Source organism: Stigmatopora nigra, chromosome 7 (assembly GCF_051989575.1).
Source record: "Stigmatopora nigra isolate UIUO_SnigA chromosome 7, RoL_Snig_1.1, whole genome shotgun sequence".
NCBI lineage: Eukaryota > Metazoa > Chordata > Actinopteri > Syngnathiformes > Syngnathidae > Stigmatopora > Stigmatopora nigra.
In genome coordinates, this window is record NC_135514.1 from 7332764 (window position 1) to 7354896 (window position 22133).

Sequence of the window (22133 nt, forward strand, 5' to 3'; positions counted from 1 at the left end):
TTTTACTAAAACTAATGAGTGGGTGGGCGTAACACATTCTCTCCAGAAATGACAAAGAAGCATTGGGGACCATCATCAACCCACATTTCCATCATTCACACCACAACTCTGACAGCGAGTTGCATTTATGTGTAAAAAGGTAGACAGGCTATACAGACAGTTTAGTTTACCTGCGTAGTATCGGACAGATAGCTTGTGGTTCTACAAAATTCCGCATGTATATCTACCATAGTACAATGAGTGATATTTACCACGACGCATTACGCATCAGACTGCCTTGATGTTTTGTTTCATTCACCACAAATAACACTAATATTACAGTCATATTGACCAATAAAAATAAATTCAAATCGCAGCACTTCTGTCATGACAACTGAATGATTAAATGTAAAAGAAAACACATCTCTTTGTCATCCTCTCAGCCCACTTTTCGGCCATAATTAAGCACCTCCGAACTCACGGTGGCGCTTCTCCTTACCAGTGTACTTTGCGCTTGGAGTTCTGGAGCAGTCTAGTAGCCATGCAGCAGCAGCCCCTCAACAGCCACCCAGCCCACGACTTCACACCTGACTTGATCATCAGCAGCACCTACATTTACACAACACACATTAGTCAACATTGACATGTCACACCAGGACTAATTAAGACATTATCAGCAACTAGAAACACCTGTCTATTGAAGGCCCTGATCCAGTCATCTGAATCTTTTAAAAATACAATGGGACTATTGTAGCATGTAGTATTCACTTGAAAAAAATATAAAATAAAATAAAGCGCTGATTGGTTTTCAAATTAAATCTATTTTTGGTAGTTTTTCAAATGAATTATTTAGTGGCAAATATAACATTACCAGGCCTTAAACTAAAAATTGTGACTGATCAAAAGAGGTTATTGTAAAATGTATAACTTAGCCCAAATTACTTGGAAAAAAAGTAATTGAAAGTTACAATGCTACTATTTTTAAACAAAGTAACAATAGTCATTGACATTTAACGCATATTGAAACTATAACTAACTGTAGATTGTACATTAGTGGTACTAAACATAAATTAAAATACAATACAATGATGAAGACATAAACACAAGATCAGTTGAAACATCTTAACATCTTTATTTAAACAAATAATATAAATAAAAAAGTGCATAGAAAAATTAAACAGGTTTAGAAATACGTATACAAATGTTTACAAACTCAGGGTTTTATTTGTACATGGTAACAAAGACAAAGTTAAAGATCCCAATTGTCCTCATTTTTGTCTTTTGCACTTACTTTAAAATAACCCTACAATATATCCATTTATATATATATATATATTTATTTATAATATTTGTGTTTGTATATAACATAGCTTTCTGAACCGTTTCTGGGCAATATGGTTCTATTTATTTATTTTTAAGACAGAATCAATTATAATTTTGCATCCTTCTTTGCAGACACACACACACACACACACACACCTAAAATGAGAGTCGGGTGTAAATAAGCACACACCAGCTCTATATACATTAAAACCGAGTTAACCTCTGTTTTTGCATCAGTATTCCCAAACATCTGTCATGACAGCTGAGGTAGAATCCTTGCAATGACTTGGAGTGAATCTGTTCCTTTTTTTTTTCTTTTTTCTTTTTTTTTTGGTATCTTATTGACACTAAACAATCTGGGCTCCATCCCAGTGATTGGACATGCAAAATGGACACAAACAATATAAACACTGAAATTCTGCTCAAAATGTGAGGAAGAAAATAGAATTTGGAAGGGTGGTGATTTGAATTAAACAGTGCTTGATTTACTTCTATGGCATGCTCAAAGACAGCCAGTTATTTGCCACAACAAAGAAAATGAAATAAAATTAACATATTATTCTATTAAAAAAAATACCTTGTACAAATATTTTTTTTAAAAAGGCCATAAATGTATAACTCGATTGCCTCAACAGAAATTTCAAGTAAATTAGTGAAACAAAAGGACATTGTAAACAAAACAGGCATTAAAAGAGGAGCTGTAGACCCACCACCATTTATACAAAACAACCTTTCACCATTAAAAAGTCCAACTCAAAATGTGAATAAATATCAAATACCAATTTCAAACAGTGTGAATTCAATTTAGCTAATTAAAGACAGCACTGGACATCACAAAGAACAACTTTTTTTCTTTTTAAAATCTTAAATTAGGTGCTGCTGAGTGAATTGTCCGTTTCTGACGTCAACGCCTAGGTTCACGACAATTCTGTTGCAGGAAGTGTGCGCGCACACAATCAAAAGGCAATTTACACTGGCGCTCTCCCTGATTAACACAGTAGCACAGATTTTGCAAAAAAATGGGAATTTGTAAGGACATTTATGTGCAAGTGTGGGGCAATCTTGTTGGAATCTTAAATGAACTAAGCACAATAAATAACTTTAAAAACTGGTATTTATCGCTCTTCACGTTTTGTTTGGGTAGTGTTTGCTACATGTGCTGTACATTAAGGAGTCAACATTTCTTTGAAATGCTTAACTCTTCAAAAGGACATGAAACATGATGAGTTATTCAATAAGTACTGACAGAGTGCATTCATTAAAAAAAAAGGGAGGGGGGACACCCAGCTAAACCATTCCTCATTTGCGGGGAATCTCAGTCTTTAGAATACCCCACAATGCTCAGCACCAAGGGCGTTGTCCGGAAAGGACAAACAGCAATAAAATATGTCCCCAAAAAAAGAAAAAAGTGTGGAACATAAAATAAGGTTTGGGTGAATATATGGCTGAAGAACTGGCCTCACTACAACACACGGGGCAATGATGTTCCCCTTCACTACAGGGTGGAGCAAAGATGATTACAAATGTACTATAAAAAGACAACAACTCTCCTCTAAAAAGACTAAAACTTTTAAGAATCTCTCAAATCCAAGATGTACCTTTTCCACACTCATTTTGACAGATAAGGCTTGCCGTGCGTAACCAGGAAATGTGGAATTGGGTCCACGGAGATCGGGAAGCCCGGCTATATTGTGAATAATCAAAACGTGAGAGTATCCAACAGGCAGCCTTGGGTACCGTTCACAGAAATACGCGTCAGTGTCGGACAACATCTTCTTCTGCCCGCCTCCCGATCCAGCCGCACAGAACGATGTCTTGTCTTAATATAGTGGCTAAGTCCCGCTCTACGCTGCGTGCTTCGACGTGTCGGAACACGGGCCAGTGCCACCTTCAATTAAGGCTTTCTAGTAAACAAGAATATCTCCGTCTAAAATGACGGCAGATCTCTCAGTTGAGGAAACGTCGACAGCGCCGGGCGCCGCAGTTGCAGTTGAGCTTGTTGCTGGCATCCTCGATGGGAAATTTGTAGTCGTAGGTGAGCTCTTCTCCCCTGTAGATCTTTCGCAAGGCAAAGATCACAATGTGCTTACGGCCCTCTACGTTGATCACTCGGGAGTAACAGTTGGGCTCACACGAGTGGTTGATGAATCGAGCTGCATTTCCGTGCATGGTCGCATCCACCACATCGAAATCGTCAATGCGGAACATGTAGCAACCGATGCCCTGACAAAAGAAAACAACAAATTCACTTGGTACATTTTTTATCACAACAGTGTTTTCCTACAATATTGCATTCTTTACAGTATACGTAAAATCTGCCTCAAGTGTAGTATGCCATGAATATTACTACATGAAATGTACAATAAGTAAGACTAAGCAGGAGAATGTTGCAAACTTAACAACAACAATAAGGCCCACCTTACATGGAAACCATGGTGAACAAATTATACTGGAGCAATGCGAGTCATGCTGTTCTGAAAATGAAACCCACCTTGCCGTCATAGTACTTCTCCCTTTTGTCAGTGAGCACTGAGCGAATAACAATGCCAGCATACTCGATGACCATCTCGCCAGCGTCGATGTTCCTCTTGCAGAAGAGTCCACGCCCATGGATTGCAGACCTACGTTAAGTAGCGTTAGAGTGAAATAAGTAAGTAAATAATAAGTGAAATACAAATAAATTGTCAATAACAAGTCAAAATGCTGATAAAGAAATAACTATAAAAAACATAGACAATGATATCAGATAAATATGAACTCAAAACCAGTTTACAGCTTCCTTACTCAATTCTTTTTTGTAAAAACAATTGAATGCTGACCTGTACACGCCCACAGCTTCCTTTGACGTCCTTTCCAAGTGTCTGAAGCGCATGGCCATTGGTAACTCCAAACTAGTGGCTCGTCTAATACAAGAGTTAAGCGTGTCAGCGAAACACCAAGTCAAACAGCAAACATGTTTGAAATTACAACTGACCTTGTGGACTTCAAAAGAACATCATCTTCTTCATCGTCATATGACCCGATGTCAGGAAGTTGCCTATGCTGAGATGCCAGGAAGTTGAACATGTCAAAGGTAGATTTCCTGATAAAAAAGGTTTTGAATTAGTAATTGTCACCATCAAAGATTAAACACAAGGGAGAAATTCATCTACTATATGGCTCTCCCAAAAACAGTCTTGATAGCCAAGATCGAGATTGATTCCTAAATACACCTGACTTTTTCATCTCATTATATCAGCCTTTTTTGCACACACCTAAGGTAGAGTTCAGAGCGGGCACAGCCAGTGGGATTGACGGGAAGGTCGTCTTCCTGGTTGAACTGTTTGAAGAAGCGGAACTCATGATGTTGGCAATGGTGGGCTCCTTCGAGTTGTTCCAGTAAGAAGACCACTGCATCATGGATTAGACCAAGCATTCGGGCGCCGGTGAGCCTCCGGAAAACCAGAGGTCTTAACTTTGCGATTGCTCGCGCCTCCTGGACGCCATCTATCACCGCTTTCCAAGCCACTAGAAGGGAGAGTTTAGATATAAATGCATTGAAAGACGATAGTCAAAATTTAAGTTTAAATTTGACTCAAGTTAAACTCACCCTCGATCGTGTCAGCCTCCACACTGAAACCATCATCACTTCTTATCTGGAAACACAAGTGTGGCTGATCTTTGTTTGGCAAACACTCCTCTTCATCATCAGACAGTACGGAGTCATCTTCTGAGGCCGAACCAGCACCTGTGATTGCAACACTTTTTTTTAAATGCTCACACAGAAAACAGACCCATTAACTTCTATCAGTTTGTTTCACAAGTCTTCTACTGGTATATAACAGAAATGTTACAAAAGTACCACTCATTTGGCTGTAAGCTTATTGAACAATAAGTGAGTAAAATGTACCAGAGTATTTCTTCCAGTCAATGAAGGTGGCGTGACCCACTGATTCCAAAGCCTGCTGCTTGCCGCATTCACCCCGAGACATAAAGTCCCAGTTTTCACAACTGAAAAACAAAAGAAGCAATTATGTTGTCAAACAAACTCTGTAAGGTGCATTAGTCTCTTTTTTTTGTTAATGTTCCTATGTACATTACATAACATTTATTCTGCTGGGTTTTTGTATACTGTTGTTTTGGTTACTGACTACATGTTCTTAAGGTTGTTTTGCAATATATAGTATCTATCCTCATTAGGGTCTAATAAAGAGACAGGAACTGTGTCAGGCGCATACCCAAATTTTTGTCTGTTACAACGTGCTTATTTCCTGATTGGAGGAGAAACAACAATGCATCAATTTGAGATAAAGTTTTAAAAAAAAGAGGACTTGAAACACAGTATTCAATAAAATTGATGCTACTGTTTGAGGAAATATTGTCTGCGATCCAACAATGTTGCACAAGTTGGTTAAAGTTGACAAATTTGAAAGAAGTCAAATCTTACCCAGAGTTTTCAGAATCACTTTGATACTCCTGCTTTAACTCATCCAAGTTAAGTATTCCTTTTACAGTGGGAGTCTTAATGCGAACTCCGGAAGCTCTGCTGAAGACACTCTGTACACTTGGTCGTTTGCACTCGTCATCACTGATAGGCTCAGATGCTAGGAAATCCACTTTTGACTTCTTCGTGACGATACGGTCAGAAAGTGAAGACACTCTTTTCATGCGAACATGGGTCCGAGGGCGGGATGTCGGAGTGGGTGCAGTCTTAGGGTATGGCGCTACAGGTTCAGGCTCATTGAGTAGCCCAGGGGGTAAAACCAGTGAGGGAGAATTGAGTGTCCGAAGCCCACTCCACTTAGGGGTGAAGTTACTTGCCATTGCTTGGTTGATAATTGCTTCGGCACTCTCTGCGGGAGATGTGTTTGAACTCTTTGTTGGCAGATTGGACTGGTCAACTGTCTTGGAGGACTTGGATTTTTTTAATGAACTGCATTCTTTCTTTTTCTTGGTTTTTTTCTTTTCTGAAGCAGGTTCATCTTTGGGCTTTTTTGCATTCTTTTTTGGCTTTTTGGCATTGATCGAAGACAAAGCCCCATTGCTATTGTGAGTAAGCAACTGTGAAATTGTGGAAGGGTTCTGCTCAGAACTAACAGCTATTGTGGACGCGGTTGATATTATACTTGTTCCAGAAGGTTGAGTTGACATGTTTCCTGCCGCTGCTAGTGTGGTAGACAGTGCATTACTTTGCAAAAGACTAGCGATCTGAGTTACACAGTTAAAGGACGGAGCATTAGGATTCGGCAACTGGAATGTGTTACTGTCTGGGTTTTTTACAAAGATTTGCCCAAGGCGGTTTACCAACAAAACATGAGGTGTAGCATCCACATTTGGACCTCCAACTTCTTTCACAGTAAGAATTGCGTGACCAGGTAGAACAGGAGATATCACTGGCTGCTGTGGTTCCAAAGCAGGTCTTGGAGTAGAAAAGTTTATTGAGATGGTGTGACCAGATAAAGCCTCCTTCTGGACAGATGAAGAGTTATAGCCATTTAAAATGACTGGGGATGAGTTGGTTTGGACTAGTGTTGTAGCGGGTAGACTAACTCCAGGAATACAGGATAATGAAGCAGAGGAAGACACAATGGTCACTGCTGTCGAACCCAAAGGCTGTGCCTGTGTGGAAGGCATGGATAACACGATACTGCCAGAGGTTTCTGCTTGGACATGTGTCCCTGATACCAACGGTTCACGTTGGGGTGCAACTCTGAGCACAGTGGGAGTCAGGCCTCCATCAGCAATTGTGTTAGACAAGGTGTCCCTTTGCTCAATGTTTGAGTCTTGTGATGGATTTACAGGCTGTATTGTAATGCTTGTGAGAGAGGTCTGTGTGAGACTCGGAAAAATGGAAGAGACTTGAAGAGAGTCTGAAGGTCCTTGAGGACATTTTCCACTTAAGCTTTGAGAATCCCGCACATCGTCAGGGGAATTTGACGTCAAGTTACCTGTTATGTGGTTCCCAATCACAGAAGGCTCAGCTGATGCCATAAGGTAGTTGCTGTCAGATTTTGACTTCAAGGGCTTAGATGGTTCAGGCTGCTGGATATTTTTATTAATCGTTTCTAATACAGGTTTTCTGGGGGGAAACCCAAGACAAGAATTCTTTAGAAACCCCTCGGAACAGAGACTCTCAGGGCCCTCTGACAATAAATTAGGGACACCCTCAAGAGTAGGAAGAACATTTTCCTGTTTTCTGTTACCCACTTGGTGAGCAGAGACCACGGGCATCTGTGCCAAATCTAATCCCATGCTGATCTGTTTTGAGGTTCCTGGAGGATTCTGAAATGTGTCAATGGGTTTGCTGATTGTAGATGAAATTGTCAGAGATGAGGAATCCTTGTGCTTGAAATTGGGTGGCACTTTTGGGTTCTGATTCAGAAGTGAAGTGGTGTTGGAAAATGTTTCCAATTTGGTGACACCACTGTTAACTAGGTTCTTGGTTGGATTTTTTTGGCCGGAACCATCAACTTTGTGAGGATCATCACTCGTGGAGATGCTGGCATCACTCTCTGTTCCATCATCTATACCATCCAGTTGAGCCATGTTTCGGGAAGAAGTAGATGTGGGAGATTTGGGAAGATCTTTCGACCCAGCACAGCTAACAACAGTCCGAGAGAAGTCAAAGTAATGCTCCATATCATCATCTGAGGAGGTGTTGCCCTGGTCGTTCCTCCCTGATGCTGCAGACAGTGGAAGACTTGCAACAAGAGTCTTTCTTTTCTGTACCTCTTGTGCACGACCCCAAAATTCTTCCTGATCATCCCCTTCCACCACTATTTGTCCACCACAATTCATAGCCACAACCTCGTTCAGAACTGTCTCTTCAATCTCCAATTCTGTCCTCAACTCCTGTCCCATAGTTACGGTGGGTTCCTTGGGATATGAAGTAAAGGGAAATTTGTCTTCATCTTTCTGTTCATCCATGTCTCTCTGAGGTGAAGTGCCATTTGCAGGGGATACATCTTCCGGTTCTGGTGATGCCAAGAAATTGTGAGGCACTTCGACAGAATCTGATTGGCTGAGATCAAAAGACAATCGTGTCCTAGGTAAATTGTGGATGGATGGAGAGAAAGACAAAGTTGGCGACACAAATGTTCCTGTACTCTCCTGCCAGGGCGACTGGGGAAAAAAAGATGACGCACAATGGGTTTTTGCGTTACCAGGGCAACGCAGTGAGGAAGTACTTCTGCCCCCAATTGGCCGGACTGGTGAAGAACTTATAAGGATGTCTGAAGTAGCATTGGAGAAAAGCGGGGAAGCTGGAAGAGAAGATTTCCCACGAAGAGTGATTGGTCCAGTTGAGGGTCCTAGGGGAGGAGGCACGCTACTACGTAGGCCTGTCGTCTGTGTGTGGGGGTTGTGGCGTCGAGCCCTTCTGGTCTCCTCCAGATCACTTACTGTTAATATGTGGTGAGGTTTTATTGGATTTGCTCCTGGAAGGAAAACAAAACAAATTAGTAGTGTAAATCCAAGAAAACGCATCCAAATCTTCTTAACGAGTCACTAAATCATCAATTCCACCGTATTCAAAAGTTATTTGTCAGAATGTTGCTTTCACTTCATATAGAAGCTTTTGTCCATTCCTGTATGCAAATGCCATTTGTGCCACTTTCTATTCAAATAGCAACTGAATCTCATTTTTGGGGTGATAGTCTCTCTTTTTTAAGTTGGCACTAAAAACATTTCAACAATGCAGTGTAATTTAACGATCAAAAGATATTGAGCTTGTTGTAATCTTGACAGTGCATTTAACTTATTAACTTGAGAAAAGCATGGCTTTACCTGGGGAAGGCAACGGTCGAGAAAGTCCTCCAGCTGGTCTCCTGGTTTGTGGGTAGGTGGGAATCTTTGGCTTTACTCCGTGTTCTGCTTTTGTACTTTGAACAAAAGTTTCCTCGGTTTGGGGCTGCAGTTGATATGCATCTGTCTCTCGGGTTTCAGATTCTGAGTTAAATAGAAAAAAAAAAGATTGGAACTTGTGATTTTATACATTTCATTCTGCTATGTTATCTATCCTAAATGATAATAATAAATAAGGAAGAATAAACTCACCAGGTAATGGACAAGGGTTGTGCTCAATGGTGTGATTGTCTCCTTGATCTGGCATCTCCTCAATGGGTTTCTCTGGTATTAAAGGTTGGACTTCACGGACTGTGCATGTGTATTTGCATTTTTGCAGTGGATTCAAAGTACTCCAATACCATCGAGAACACCTTAGAAAGGAAAACAACCATTAAGTAATGCTGTTAGCTCTCTATTTCCAACTTTAGATAGCCAAACAATAACTTACTGAAATCCCACAGGGAATAGCTTTCCTTTGTTTGTTGAAAGTTCTGACAGGACACCAAGTCTATCAATTTGTAAAGAACCTGAATAGAGAAAATTAACAAACTTTAAAACAATATGGGTCAGTTTCTTAACAAACATTCTTTGAAAATCAGACAAGTAAACCATACCAATCATAACATTAATTAACTCTGGCTCCAATCCAGTGAGGAACTTTCTCCGGAGGCTGATTCCTTCAAAATCCACATATACCCGTCGATTTACTTCAAAGTCCTGCCCGGTAATTACCTTCATAACACATACACAAACAAAATCCAAGTGTTAAAATGAAAATACTATCCATATTGTTTTGAAAGGATGAGGCAGAAGCAATACCTTTCCACTGATGAGATGCTTGTGCTTGTGGCAGTAGACCTTCTTGTCATCTTGGAATACACAATGCCGAGACCGCGCACACATGAAGTGATAGTTGCTCTGACAAGAAGTCAGGCAACAGCCAACTGTGGCACCCGTTTGGTTGCATCGTTCACACCGCTGCCAGCAAAATTGGATCACAAAACATAGTTTAGAATTGATTGATAATATAAAAACCCATACAAAGAGTCAGAATCCATTCATTCACAACCAAATTTGATATTGATGAGTGCAACAATGCATATTAAAACTAACCATCAAGCGACCCCTTGTGACAGCACTGTGGACATGTAGTAAAGCACCATTGTCCTCTTGAAAAACTTCAGCTGACCACAGAGAGCAGTTAACATGAGCCCACTCATTCTGGCCCAGGTACAACAACCTGCCTGCATCCTAAAAAAAAATAAAAATAATAATAATTTGCTAATTTTCCGAAATGTCTGACAGTGGCAGAGATTTTTCAATTAGTACACTGCTTACATTGGGTTTACGGTCTCCAAATTTTTGGCACAAGGAGCACTGCCTTTCATCATCCTTTGACCAGCCTGTATCCAAGTCCGCTTTTGAAAACCTTCCCCTTTTTCCTAGGTTTGTGTGAAAGTACAAATGTAAAAAGAGTCATCTTCAAATAAAACAAAACACAAATAGACAAGCTATTAAACATCTTTAAACGATTACCTTTTAACTTGTGCCGAAAGGCACTGCTTGATTTGAAATGTTTCCAAGTCATGTGCTCAGCAGACATTGGAGGAGCCACCTCATCTTTCCTTTCGTCTAAACTTTGACTGTCGTCATCATGAAGACGCTCCAAAGATGTTCTAGATAGTAGCTCCTCCCGCTCCTGCCATTGAGCATACACGTGCTCTGTAGTAGGAGGGTGAACAGCGTGTGACAGCATCCCCCTGTGTTGGAATAAATCCAAATTGAATAAATCCACATCTCTGTCCTTTCAAAGAAAGATTTTTACCACCCAACGAGTGAGCCCAGGGGTAACCACAAATACACAATCCAACCAAGGAGAAATGACTCACATTGGCAATGTTTTGGTACATGAGTTCCAAACTTTGGGGTCTTGACTGTTGAACCAATTGAAGACTTCTTCAAGTAGCTTTGAAAAAAAAAAGTTAAAGAGTTCACTTGGTGTTTGATTCTGATCACAGAGGACAAAATGTGTAAAAAGGGGGAGGGGAATAAAAAATGATGCTAGTTTTAATTGACAGTGTGCTTCAAAAGGCTCATTCTACCAAAAATGATACAAATATAAACTTTAATGAGAATGTCTAGGATCAACTCATTAGTGAAGCAGAACTAAAACAAAATACAATTCAAGAGACAAAAAAAAATACATTTATCAAGAAGCATTAGATTGGGGTAAAGAAAATTGTCATACTTTTAAATAGTACGAGCGTGCCAGGGCTGTGGGTCTTTGTTCTTCTGGGAGGTGTTGTTCTTGTTCAAGCCTCTTTCTAATTACTTGAACTACATCTTCATGGAACATTTTCTGTAAAAAAAAATATATATATACATTTAATTTTAGTACACACTACCTAATTAAATTAATTCCATTGTCACAATAAACTCATGCCTTACTAGGTTTTGTTAACCAATTCTAAATGTAACATCATATTTAAATGAGAATGAGTAGGACTGACCAATGTTGTATAAACGCCTTTGTCAAACTTTTTGCCCACAGCTCGGAGGTCACAGGCAGGTCGTCCTTCAACTCCACTATCAGGCCCCGCCATCTTTTCACACTGCCGATAAACAGTAGAGAATGTGACCACTGAATTTCATGGATTTCATTTAAAACAATACAAAGGTTTAACAGTGAGAAATGAGTCGTCTTTCTTACATGAGAGCAGGTAACAAGGTGCTGGGTGAGGGTGGAAGACAGTAAGCAGGCGAGAACTTTCTCTATTCCAGATCGCAGCTCAATGTAGAGCAGTTCTCTCCAGGCACTGGGCTGTGTCACACTACATGGCCGGCATGAATATACCACACTCTCTGGAAGGCTGGACAGGATCTCATATAGTTCATCTGAAGTTTGGTAAAAAGAAAGAGGTTAGCAAAAAAGAAGCACCAAACAAGCTCATGTCAACTAATATATTCTTGCAGGTAAATTAGAAACATATCCTCCAACATTATTCAGGAAAATAACCTCTTTTTATTCCGACTAAGTTAAATATTACCTGTGAGATCCTCACACTTGGCATGTACCCAGTGGTTACAAGTACCACACTGCATCATCTGACTGTCATAGTCAGTGTCCTCATAGCACTTGAAACAGATTGGGCAATAGTTACCTGATAAGACAAACAAATACAAGTATTAAATGGACAAAGTAAAAATATCCACATGATTGAATGAAAACAACCTAAAAAAAAAGGTATATTGTACTTACCCTGTTCGAACAGATTTGAACAGTCTGGACAGAGTCCTTCATCGTGATTCCAGTCAATGTCCCAGCTCTTCCCAGGCGTAACGCCACAACTCTTACACCTGATGCATGTCATACAAACCTACAGAGAGAGAGACACATTGGTGTGTTATACAATCCAATTGCTTCAAGGGAATCTCCATGACTGTATCTTTTTTTTTTTATGTGAACCCACCCAAGCTTTCCTCTTTTTGTTTTGCTTTGGATAATTTGGTCCAAGACAGGAAGCATGATAAGAGTTTTGACATCTTTCACACTCCAACAAAGGCTGAGGAAAATGTTTTAAAATTGCATAAGCGAAACTCATTCATTCTAATAAAAACAGAAGAATGCAACGTTATTGTTTGGGCATACCTTTGATTGCTTGTTTTTCCTGCCACACACATGGCAAAATTTGCAGTGACGACAGCACCAGTTTTCCTTGTTTTCCACTGAGGGGCGCTCTGCCTCTTCAAGGCAAAACCAGTGGAAGGGCTCACAGCACACTTGGCAATGCAACATCTAAAAAATATATATACATATATATACTTGAGTTTGTAAAATACATAATGCATGTAAATGTTACTTATGTTTTAAATTGAGAAGGACATATCAGAACATTTCAAAGTAGAATTACTTCGTGCTGCCCTTTACTGGCACAGAGAAGGCACACGTGAGGTGGCATGTTGGGTGAAGAGGTCAGGATACTTAAACCACCCATGTTCCAAACATTCTCCAAGGTACAGTCCTCCTAAAACATTTAAAATACAATGAATTTTCAAGACAGCATGTTTGTCATTATGAAATATCCATTGGTAAAATAGTACAGTGGAACCTTTACTTACAAAATTAATTCATTCCACGACCTTAACTATCACACTCAAAACTCTAAAAATTATGCAAAAGTTTGTATAATTGCAAAAAGATTAAAAAAACGTATTTATTAACCAATATAAATGAAAAGACATTTTCCAATGTATTTTTAGAATGAAAAAAACATTTGATGGGAGGTGTTTTAATATTTGATAGATATATCCATGGGGTCTTCAAAGAAAGGAAAAATACCTTGAAATCCACCCGTATTTTATGATTGGGCTTGGAAGACTCCACCTCCCTCTGCTCAAATCCATTAGCGATGGCAGCCAGGACACTTGGAGGCGTTTCCTCAAACAACGCTGAACCCTGAAAGACAAACAGAACATTAATGGGGAAATAAAGCTGGAAGTGCGCATTCCATTGAGTTCAAATGAGTTCAACATTATGCAGCTAACAAGGACACATACAGACTGCCCAGCCATTTGACCGTGTCTGATTTGAAAAAAAATCTCATATTTTCCAACCTTCTCAGGTTTGCGCCTAACAGATGGCACACGATGTGAGCTCGATTTCCGATGCCGGATCTCATCATCCGATAAATCCCCAAGGAATCCATCCAATGAAACAAAGTCTTTGAAGGAAGATAATGACAAATAAATGTGAACAATGTAGCAAGGGAAATGTTCAATCTCTATATTATAATTATTTGTGCAACATTAAACAATAATAAGAAAGAACTGATCTAAGATTTAGTTCACCTGTACACAAACGAGACCCATTTCCTCTCCTTCTGGCTGGTGAGGCTGAGTTGAGGTCCTTCTCATCCAAATCTGACTCATAGTCCACCAGGTCAAAGTACACACGCGGTTTTACAACACGCTTTGGCTGCTTTCTCAGAGACGGACTGTTACTGTCAGCTTGGAGGCCAGAGGGCGAATCTGCCACTCCCTCTAGCCCTTCATCATTACTTGAATGTCCTCCACTAAAAGAGGATCGCCCTCGTTTGGGGCCTGAAAAAGAGAGCAAGAAAAAAATTATTGAATTTCTTTTTTTGGGAAGCTATTACAAATTAGAGGACTAGATGTACTTCAAAGAAAGGAGTAAGATATAACCTTTGGGTGCAGTTCTTCCGCTTAATCTGCGAGCTTTCCTTTCTTCAATTTGATCGCATCTCTTGTAGCTTGTTGGGGCAAAGGCACATCACTCATTATTTGCAATGAATTGTCATGGTCAATGTAACAGAGGTTTAAATATTTAACAACTTACACACAACACTGTCGTTTGGTGTTGGGACCACCAAACTTGGGTTTGTCCAAACAGTTTATGCAGCTTCCACAATCCTCTTCATGGTTGCAACCTTTACATACACCACATCTCCGAGAGCGATAGCCGAAAGGCCCGAGACCTTTTCGTTTCACAAAGCCGGAGGTCCTCTTGACCTTGGTGACTTTTGAATCTGAGAAATCAGGACCGTCTGATTCTGATAGAGAGCCATCCGCGACATCTGCAAACCAATTAAATTGATTGTAAATTTCCATCAGGCAACAGGCACTTTCAAGCAATGTTGGCGGTAGCGGTTGATGTGACTTTTTAGAAGAAAAAAATAATTTCAAGTGTTTGATCTCACTGGTGTGATCAATTATCGGAAAGCAGCAGCCCTCTTTTGTCCACTTTCGCTTACCCTTGATCACAGCAGATGGAGAGATGCCTGTTCTTTCGTGCAGAGGCAGAGCGCTGAGCCTGGGAATGTCATCTGGTACCAAGGCCCGAGGCTGTCCAAGCACCACGGAAGCAGCGCGGCACACGTGCTTAATACGTGGACCTCCGGCCTGACGGAATTCTTGGCACAGCGGCGAGATGAGTTGTGGCTAGAGGTGATGAAAAAAAAATAAAACAACGCTAACTGAATTTTGACAGAGGTGAGACAGGGGTAGAAGAATTTTACAGGCTTTTTCCCTGAAATGTAAATCATTATTCATAAAAAGGACTGCACTCCATTGTGTTTTCTTTCAATAAAAGCCATGCTGAAAACGCTTCCGAATCTTAGAACTAAAGAGATTAAGTAAGAAGATGTAAGATATTTTGATAGGTCAATTGTTCCCTGGAAGCTTTATTGATTAGTCTACTTACTTGTCCTTGAGGTGGCTCAGTCTTGATTGAAACATCGGTCTCAGGGTGCATCCTCTGCTTCCTCCTTTGTCTCTGAGAGGTCAAGTTTCTCGATCGGACGCCAGTAGGTCCAGATAACAGCTTCAGATATGCAAGACATGAAAGGGATCTTTGTAAGCATGGGCAGACAGTACGGGCAAATATGTCGCCATTACCTATCTAAAATGTCCCAAAAATGACATTGTAAAAATGTCCTGCAAAAAAAATGTTGAACTTTCTCCTTGTTTCACAAGGCTATTATTTTTGGGGAGAATTGTGCATATTTAGATTTTGATCTAACTCAGACTTGTCCAACCTGAACCATTTACAGACAGGTGAGGAAAAACAACAGGTGATGTATAATGGCCAAACCCACATGCAATATTTAAGAAATCATTATCATCCCTCATTTGTAGCCAGACTTTTGCCTCAATCTGATTTAAATCATTCCGATTAAAGCGCTCAGGTGAACTGTTTACATGGGATGTGATTATTCCAATCTGGTGTTTACATTTGCTAAAACACTTAATCAGAACATCTGCTTTACAGACACTAGACAGGATTCCTATATGCTAATAGCAGAATTAGTTTTGTATTATTTTCTGCTTTCCATTCATCTGTACACATTTTTAAGTGAATACATTCACCAAACATTAACAAAAAGTTTGGAATGCGTATTGCAATATTTCTTTGCTATATTGGATCATATAACAATATACTTGAAGCTGAAACACAAAACGCGAGTTAATAGCTTGATTTTACCCCTGAAGACTTCATCTGTTTCTGCTGGTCAATCTTCATCAGTTGAACTTTGGCTTTTCTCAGCAGGTTAAACATTCTTTTATTTGCTCCAGTAAGACGTGCTCTCTGAGAAGGTCCTTTTCCCACAGAAACAGGATGGTCATCTTTAGATATGACTGACTCCTTCATTGCATCCAGTTTGGCTATAAAAGAAAAATATTGCTGTTATTTTATCATGAACTCATTCATTATCAAAAGATAGGAACCATTTTGTTTACGATTTTCAACTGCTCACAACTAAAGAATTTAAAAAATCAAAATGGAAACACTAGTTTTTTTATGATTACAGAGGAAAATCTAAGCTTTGTTTTCTAAGTAGTAATCGTGTAATCATGTAGCTATAGAACACAATATTCTGTTGTGCTTAAAAGAATGGGATATCTTGTGACATGAGGGATGATAGTGAATTAATTCAAAAGCATATTTTAAGAGGTTACATCACAATCACAGTAGATGTACGAAATAATGATGTTTGTACCTGAAGGAACCTCAACAGAATCCTTTGTGGCCGGTTCTGGTTTTTCACTATCCCGATCAGCGAGCAACCTAGACTTGGTAGCTTTTATACAAACTTTTCTCACAACTCCTGGTGTGCCTAGGTCTTCGATCTTGAGCTTGGATTTTTCCTTCACAAGGTCTGTGTCACGTTGTCTCAGACTAATGCTCATTGCCTCATCATCAAGTCCCTCGGCTAAATCAACAGGCGACTGGAGAGATTTACTACTTTCCATATCTGTCACACTTTTGCTCTGGGGAAGTCCTTTGTGCAATCTGTTCAGCCGTTGATAAATCTTAAAGTGGGCTGCTTGTTTATTAAACTTTATTGGGGAAGTCTTTTTCTGATGATCTAAAAGACCAGAAGAAAAGACTTCTCGGGGTTTATCAACTGGAGGAGGCAAAAAGATATCTTCAGATTGGTTCTCTGGAGTCTTGTCCATGGCGAAAATTTCCTCTGTCAACTCTGCAGGCAGATCCCACTTCAAAGTAGAGTCCTTTAACAGAGAGCTCCTCTGTTCCATTTTGACACCTTTTGCCTCGGAAAAGAGACCGTCGGTTATGTCGTCTGTATCATCCAGATCGTCTGATGAAAACAAGTCAAGATCGAGTTGGGCTATTTCCTCATCATCAACAGGTAGACTGGGAGAAAGGGGTTGTCCCGTCCCATCGTCTCTCCTCTTACCAGTTCGTATTTGCAAGCCCAGTTGCAAACCTTTCTTAGGGGAGTTCCTACGGGGCAACATGGACATCCCAACATCATCCATAAATCTTTGGGGGGTCTTGATGACTCGAGAGGATCTAGCACTTACAACAGGCATTATAAAGTGTTTGATGTTTTTGGCAAACTTTGTTTTACCAGATGGCACGTCAACGGCATCTGCTTGTGTGCCATCCCCAAACGAGTCAGTTTCTTCCTCTTTCAAATCGCTGCCATCTTTGTTAATTCCAATTTCTATCAGCGTTGAAAGGATCGACTCTGGTTGTGGCCCTTTAGAGTCCAACTGAATTGAAGGTCTCTTTTTGTATTTTTTCTGCACGCCAACAAGTTTACGACCAGAGGCTGACGTGTTAATTTCTGATGGGATGGAAATGTTCTCTTCAATTGTTGTCATATCTTCTGACTCGTCGAAAGGAGCAAATTTCCCATCTGTGTTCCGGTTCCTGTGCTTTTGACGCTGCCCAATTAGAATTTTACGCCTCTTTTTCCCTTTTTTGTGGGGTTTCTTATGCAAGCATGTGTTTGGATCACTTGGTTGAGTTTCCAAAGCCAAAGGTGGCTGACAGTCTATCAATTGAATGTCCGTTTCCTCTTTTACAGGTGTGTGTTTTGGCTCTACCTCCGTGGACACAGTGACCTGATTTCCCTCAGGCTCTAAACTTTCTTTTTCCTTGGGCTGGCTTGATTCTATTATTAAAGAATGGTCTTCCTTCTGCTGAATTTGTGCAGTTTCAGATTGAACATTGACCAAGTCAGTAATCACAGTACTAGCTTTAGCTACAACAGCCTTCCTCTTTTTAGCTGACCTCTTTTTCCCAAATGAATTATTGTTACGTCTCTTGGGTTTAGAAGGCACGCGCAATGGTTTGGCCTTATTAATTTGGGGTTTGTCCTCCTTCTCTTTCTGTGGCGATGTTTCAACAGGCACAGCTTGAGGAGCATCGGTTATCTGTTCAGAATCCCCCGGGAGTGGTTCAGAGATGATGCTAGATTCCGGCAAAGAATTTATATTTGTTTCCAGTGGGGAGTTTTCACAGGGAATTTGTGACTTGGATTCTTCTGATGGAACCTGATCAGGTGCTTCCACAACCACCTCCGGTAAATTTTCATCTTGGGGGCGTGTTCTCAACCGTCGCTTCCGTGGCGTTGCCACAGATTTGCGAGCTACAGGCAATTTTTGAGTCGAATCAACACTTAATGTTCTTTTTCGTAATGTCCTGGTTGGAAGGGGATCCGACTCTGGAGACGGGGCTTTATCTTTGTCCTCTTGAACTTTGACTAGTTCCTTTGTAGCATCGTCTTTCTTTTCAGGCACTGGGCTAACTTGGTGAACCAAAAAAGATGTCTTGGATTTCTTATGTTTGCCAGGAGAGGAGAGCTTTTTTATTTGGAAAGGTGGGACAACTTTCCCACAATCCAGCTGAACAACCTCTTGAGAAGAACTTTCTTTTCCATCGTGCCTAACTTCCACTTGTAAAGTAGACATTTTCTCAAATGCTCCATCTGCCTTGTAATGGCAGTCTTTCTCTTCAATGCCTTTAATGATATTCTCCTGTGGAGCCGTATTGTCCAATTTTAACGACTGCTCCATCTCCATCAAGCTCTTGTCAACGACAGTGTCATTTACAGTGGACAGGCCCACTTCAGAAATCTCTTCAACACTATCAGGTAGCTTGACAGCATTTTCAGCAGGCTGGTTCTGACACACTATCTTAACTAATGATAAAGTCCAGATAAATTTTTTTCGCTTCTTTTTTCGAGTTGACTTCCCGCTGGACTGGGCATCATATTTGGGGTTCCTCATTTTTGTAAACTTCAAACTCGGTACCCTCCTCTCTTCGCTTAAAGGCAACCTGTGGCTGGGTTGTCCGGTTAACAGCTCAGACTCAGTGAAGGGGGGACTTTGGTTATTTTGGACTGTAGCATCCTTGTTTAACCTTTTACTTTGCCTGCCCCCCCTCTTCATGGAAACATTTGTCTTAGCCTTTCTGGACACTTTTGGCTTTATAACAATGTTTTCGCTTTTGACTGGATTTACTGTTTCAGCAGCAATTTCCATGACAGGTTGCGGAAGCATGTTAGTGACTCTGTTGCTTCGGCGAACGGCTTGATTACGTTTTGACTGTGTTTTTGTCTTTACTTCAACAGTCTCTTTTAATGTCTCAGCTTTAGATGTTGATTTCCCCCCTTGTAATTTCTGGTCAGCAGCCATAACTTGAGATACAGAAATGCCAGGTGATACCGTCTCTTTTGAAGCTGATCGTCCACGTCTCCGTTCAGGTAAAGAAACTGCTTCTTTATTGTCTCCAACCTCCTCAGGTGGTTTTGCTTTTAATTTAACATGGGCAGTAGCAATGTTTTCATCTTGAATGTTTTCTTCTTGGGGTTTTGCCATAATTCCTTTTAGCTTCATCTTCTTGATAGACTTCTCACGAGGATCCTTTACTCTTTTAATTTTCTTTTTCGCCACCAATTTTATTGTAATCCTCGGTGCAGGTGACAGCGCTACCTCTTTGGTCAGCTCTGGATCCACAATGTTCTTGACTTTAGAACGCTTCCTGGAACCCTTGGCGGGTTCTGATTTGGAAGATACAGTGGGATTCTCCACCACCAAAGGTTCCTCTTTAACAGGATCAGGAGAACAAACATCTACGTTTTCAACTGGTGTAACAGGCACTGCCTTCTCCTTTTGTCGTTTAGACTTTGTGTTGCCATTGCCTACAAAAAGTAAAGTGTTGTAAATCAGCAAAGTGATCACAAAGATTTCAAAAATATATGTGGATATTGAGCTTGCATTTTAACTGGTACATGCAATATTTGCATACTGGGTGTTTTCTACCTTTTGAAGGGTTTTTTCGAGACCCTGGTACTCCTTTAGACCTTTTCCTAAGAGCTTCAAAACCTTGGAAGTCATCACCCTTAAAAAAATAATAATAATAATTAACACATGCATCAATATTAACACGATTCCATTGGCAATAAACTCTAAGAGAAATCACTGCGGCACGCACACACACACACAAAATTAAAATGTCAAAGCTCAAGTTCTGCTCTACATGAAATACTATATATATTATTATTATGATGTACACATGTATAGCATCTGCATTTTGCAGCAATATTTCGAGGGGAAGAGTGCAAACAACTTTTTTGCTAAACCTGGAGTTTTCCCACAATATGGGATATATTTAGGGTAGTACCCTAAAAGCACACTTAGATGTGAGATAGTAAGCCTAAAGCGCGTACTGACCAATCAATAACAACATGCATAACAAACTATAACATTGTATTACTGATAGCAGGAAATCCCATCAGACAGAGATTAATTAGCATTTTCATCATGAATAAAATAGTTGAAGCTTAAAATCAGGCGTATTTCCAAATAACTCATTTGAACAATATATAAAAAAGTAATGACAATTAAGAATGAAGTCCACAAACAAAAACTGCTAAACTTGTTTTCAATCACGGTCCTCTCCAAGTTTCCACTTGTTGAAAGAGTGCAAAAAAACCAACGTTATTACACATCGCACCTTGGAACTTGATGCATGATCTGACAACAAATCTCAACACCAAAAAATGTTAACAAAAAAGTTCCTACTTGTCAGTTGCTAACATGCAACGCATTTACCATTGAATTGATCTCTCACAATTAGTAAGCCCACAACAGGGTTTTTACGAATTGGAAACGCGTGTTACACGTTACATGATGTAATTCGTGAGTTTATTTCTATTTCCGTTTTATTTTTGTCCGATCGCGGAAAAGACAACAGTTAGCAGCATGGCTAGTTACAGTGCGGGTACTGGAGCTAGCTTCCCCCTTCTTTGTGTTCGCTACTATTAGCTGCCAGCAGCTACTTTGGCCCGATAAGGAGCGGGCCACTGGAGGACTAATTGCCTTTGCTGTTTACAAATTGACGTACTCTCTCGATCGCTTCCATTAAATATTCAGGAGGAAAGTGTAGCGCGGTGACATTTACAAACCGTGCTGCGTTATTGGCAACAGTGGTGTTGATGTTACTGTACTTCCTCCGTTTCGATTGTATTTTACGCTGCGACTCACTAAATGTCACGAAAAGCTCCGCTAACGTTGGTTAGCATTTCATGTTAGCGCATATATGTGAACGCGTTAGCCTAGCCAAGGGATGTTGACATTTCTCCATGGCACCAATAGACAGTTGTGGACAACATTCATTTGGGCACGTTTAGCGGTGTTTTAGGATGTGGTGAAAAATAAAATAAAATAAGAATACTAACTCCTGAGTCGGTTTGGGACCTCACCTCTTCACTCCCACTAGAGCTGTACCCAGCTTGGCCAAGGGTCTTGTGGCTCGCCTCTATTCCAAGTAAGCGCAAGTGAGACTGGTCTTCGTTTAACGATACAACCAGGTTTGCGGGCCTTGGCCCTCCGTAAGTCACATCATCAGCTTCTGAGCCTGAGCGCCCGAGTTGCCAGCGCTTCTCGGAGCGCAAACGACTACGAGATGACCAAGGCCGACCGGGAAAACGACCTCTGGCTGTAGCGGTTCCACCTTGGCCTCCTCCGGCAGCCGCGGTTGCTGATCCGCATCCCGCTGCCGCCATCATTGCTTCGACAACAACACACCTACGGCTAGCAGGCTTGGGCAGCGACAAGAGAGGCAAGCGGGAAGGCGCGAGATGGGAGGGCGTGTGCGCAATGCTTCATGGGAAATGGAGTTTTCGACATTGGCTCATTGATAACCATGGAATGGATTAAGGGCGCACCGGGAG

General features: G+C 40.6%; 1 protein-coding gene across 2 annotated transcripts; it reads right to left on the bottom strand.

Annotated features, from left to right (window-relative positions):
- Nucleotides 1-1087: 1087 nt before the first annotated feature.
- Nucleotides 1088-21992, bottom strand: kmt2bb (lysine (K)-specific methyltransferase 2Bb). 2 transcript variants are annotated; one of them, XM_077721568.1, is made up of 36 exons: nucleotides 21663-21992; nucleotides 20221-20299; nucleotides 16644-20099; nucleotides 16127-16308; nucleotides 15347-15466; nucleotides 14898-15084; nucleotides 14483-14720; nucleotides 14329-14396; nucleotides 13975-14226; nucleotides 13741-13847; nucleotides 13466-13582; nucleotides 13038-13151; nucleotides 12776-12922; nucleotides 12597-12689; nucleotides 12386-12503; nucleotides 12174-12287; nucleotides 11837-12021; nucleotides 11637-11738; nucleotides 11375-11485; nucleotides 11016-11092; nucleotides 10663-10886; nucleotides 10465-10568; nucleotides 10240-10377; nucleotides 9946-10104; nucleotides 9741-9858; nucleotides 9575-9653; nucleotides 9337-9497; nucleotides 9067-9228; nucleotides 5729-8717; nucleotides 5192-5292; nucleotides 4892-5029; nucleotides 4557-4809; nucleotides 4277-4384; nucleotides 4122-4205; nucleotides 3794-3923; nucleotides 1088-3525 (listed from the first exon to the last, which is right to left on the bottom strand). In XM_077721568.1, exons 1-36 carry the CDS (start codon nucleotides 21966-21968, stop codon nucleotides 3250-3252), a joined length of 11397 nt encoding a protein of 3798 aa, XP_077577694.1. In that variant the 5' UTR covers nucleotides 21969-21992; the 3' UTR covers nucleotides 1088-3249. The 2 variants fall into 2 exon arrangements, with proteins under 2 accessions (XP_077577694.1, XP_077577695.1); XM_077721569.1 differs by having other exon boundaries at nucleotides 21639-21992.
- Nucleotides 21993-22133: the final 141 nt, after the last annotated feature.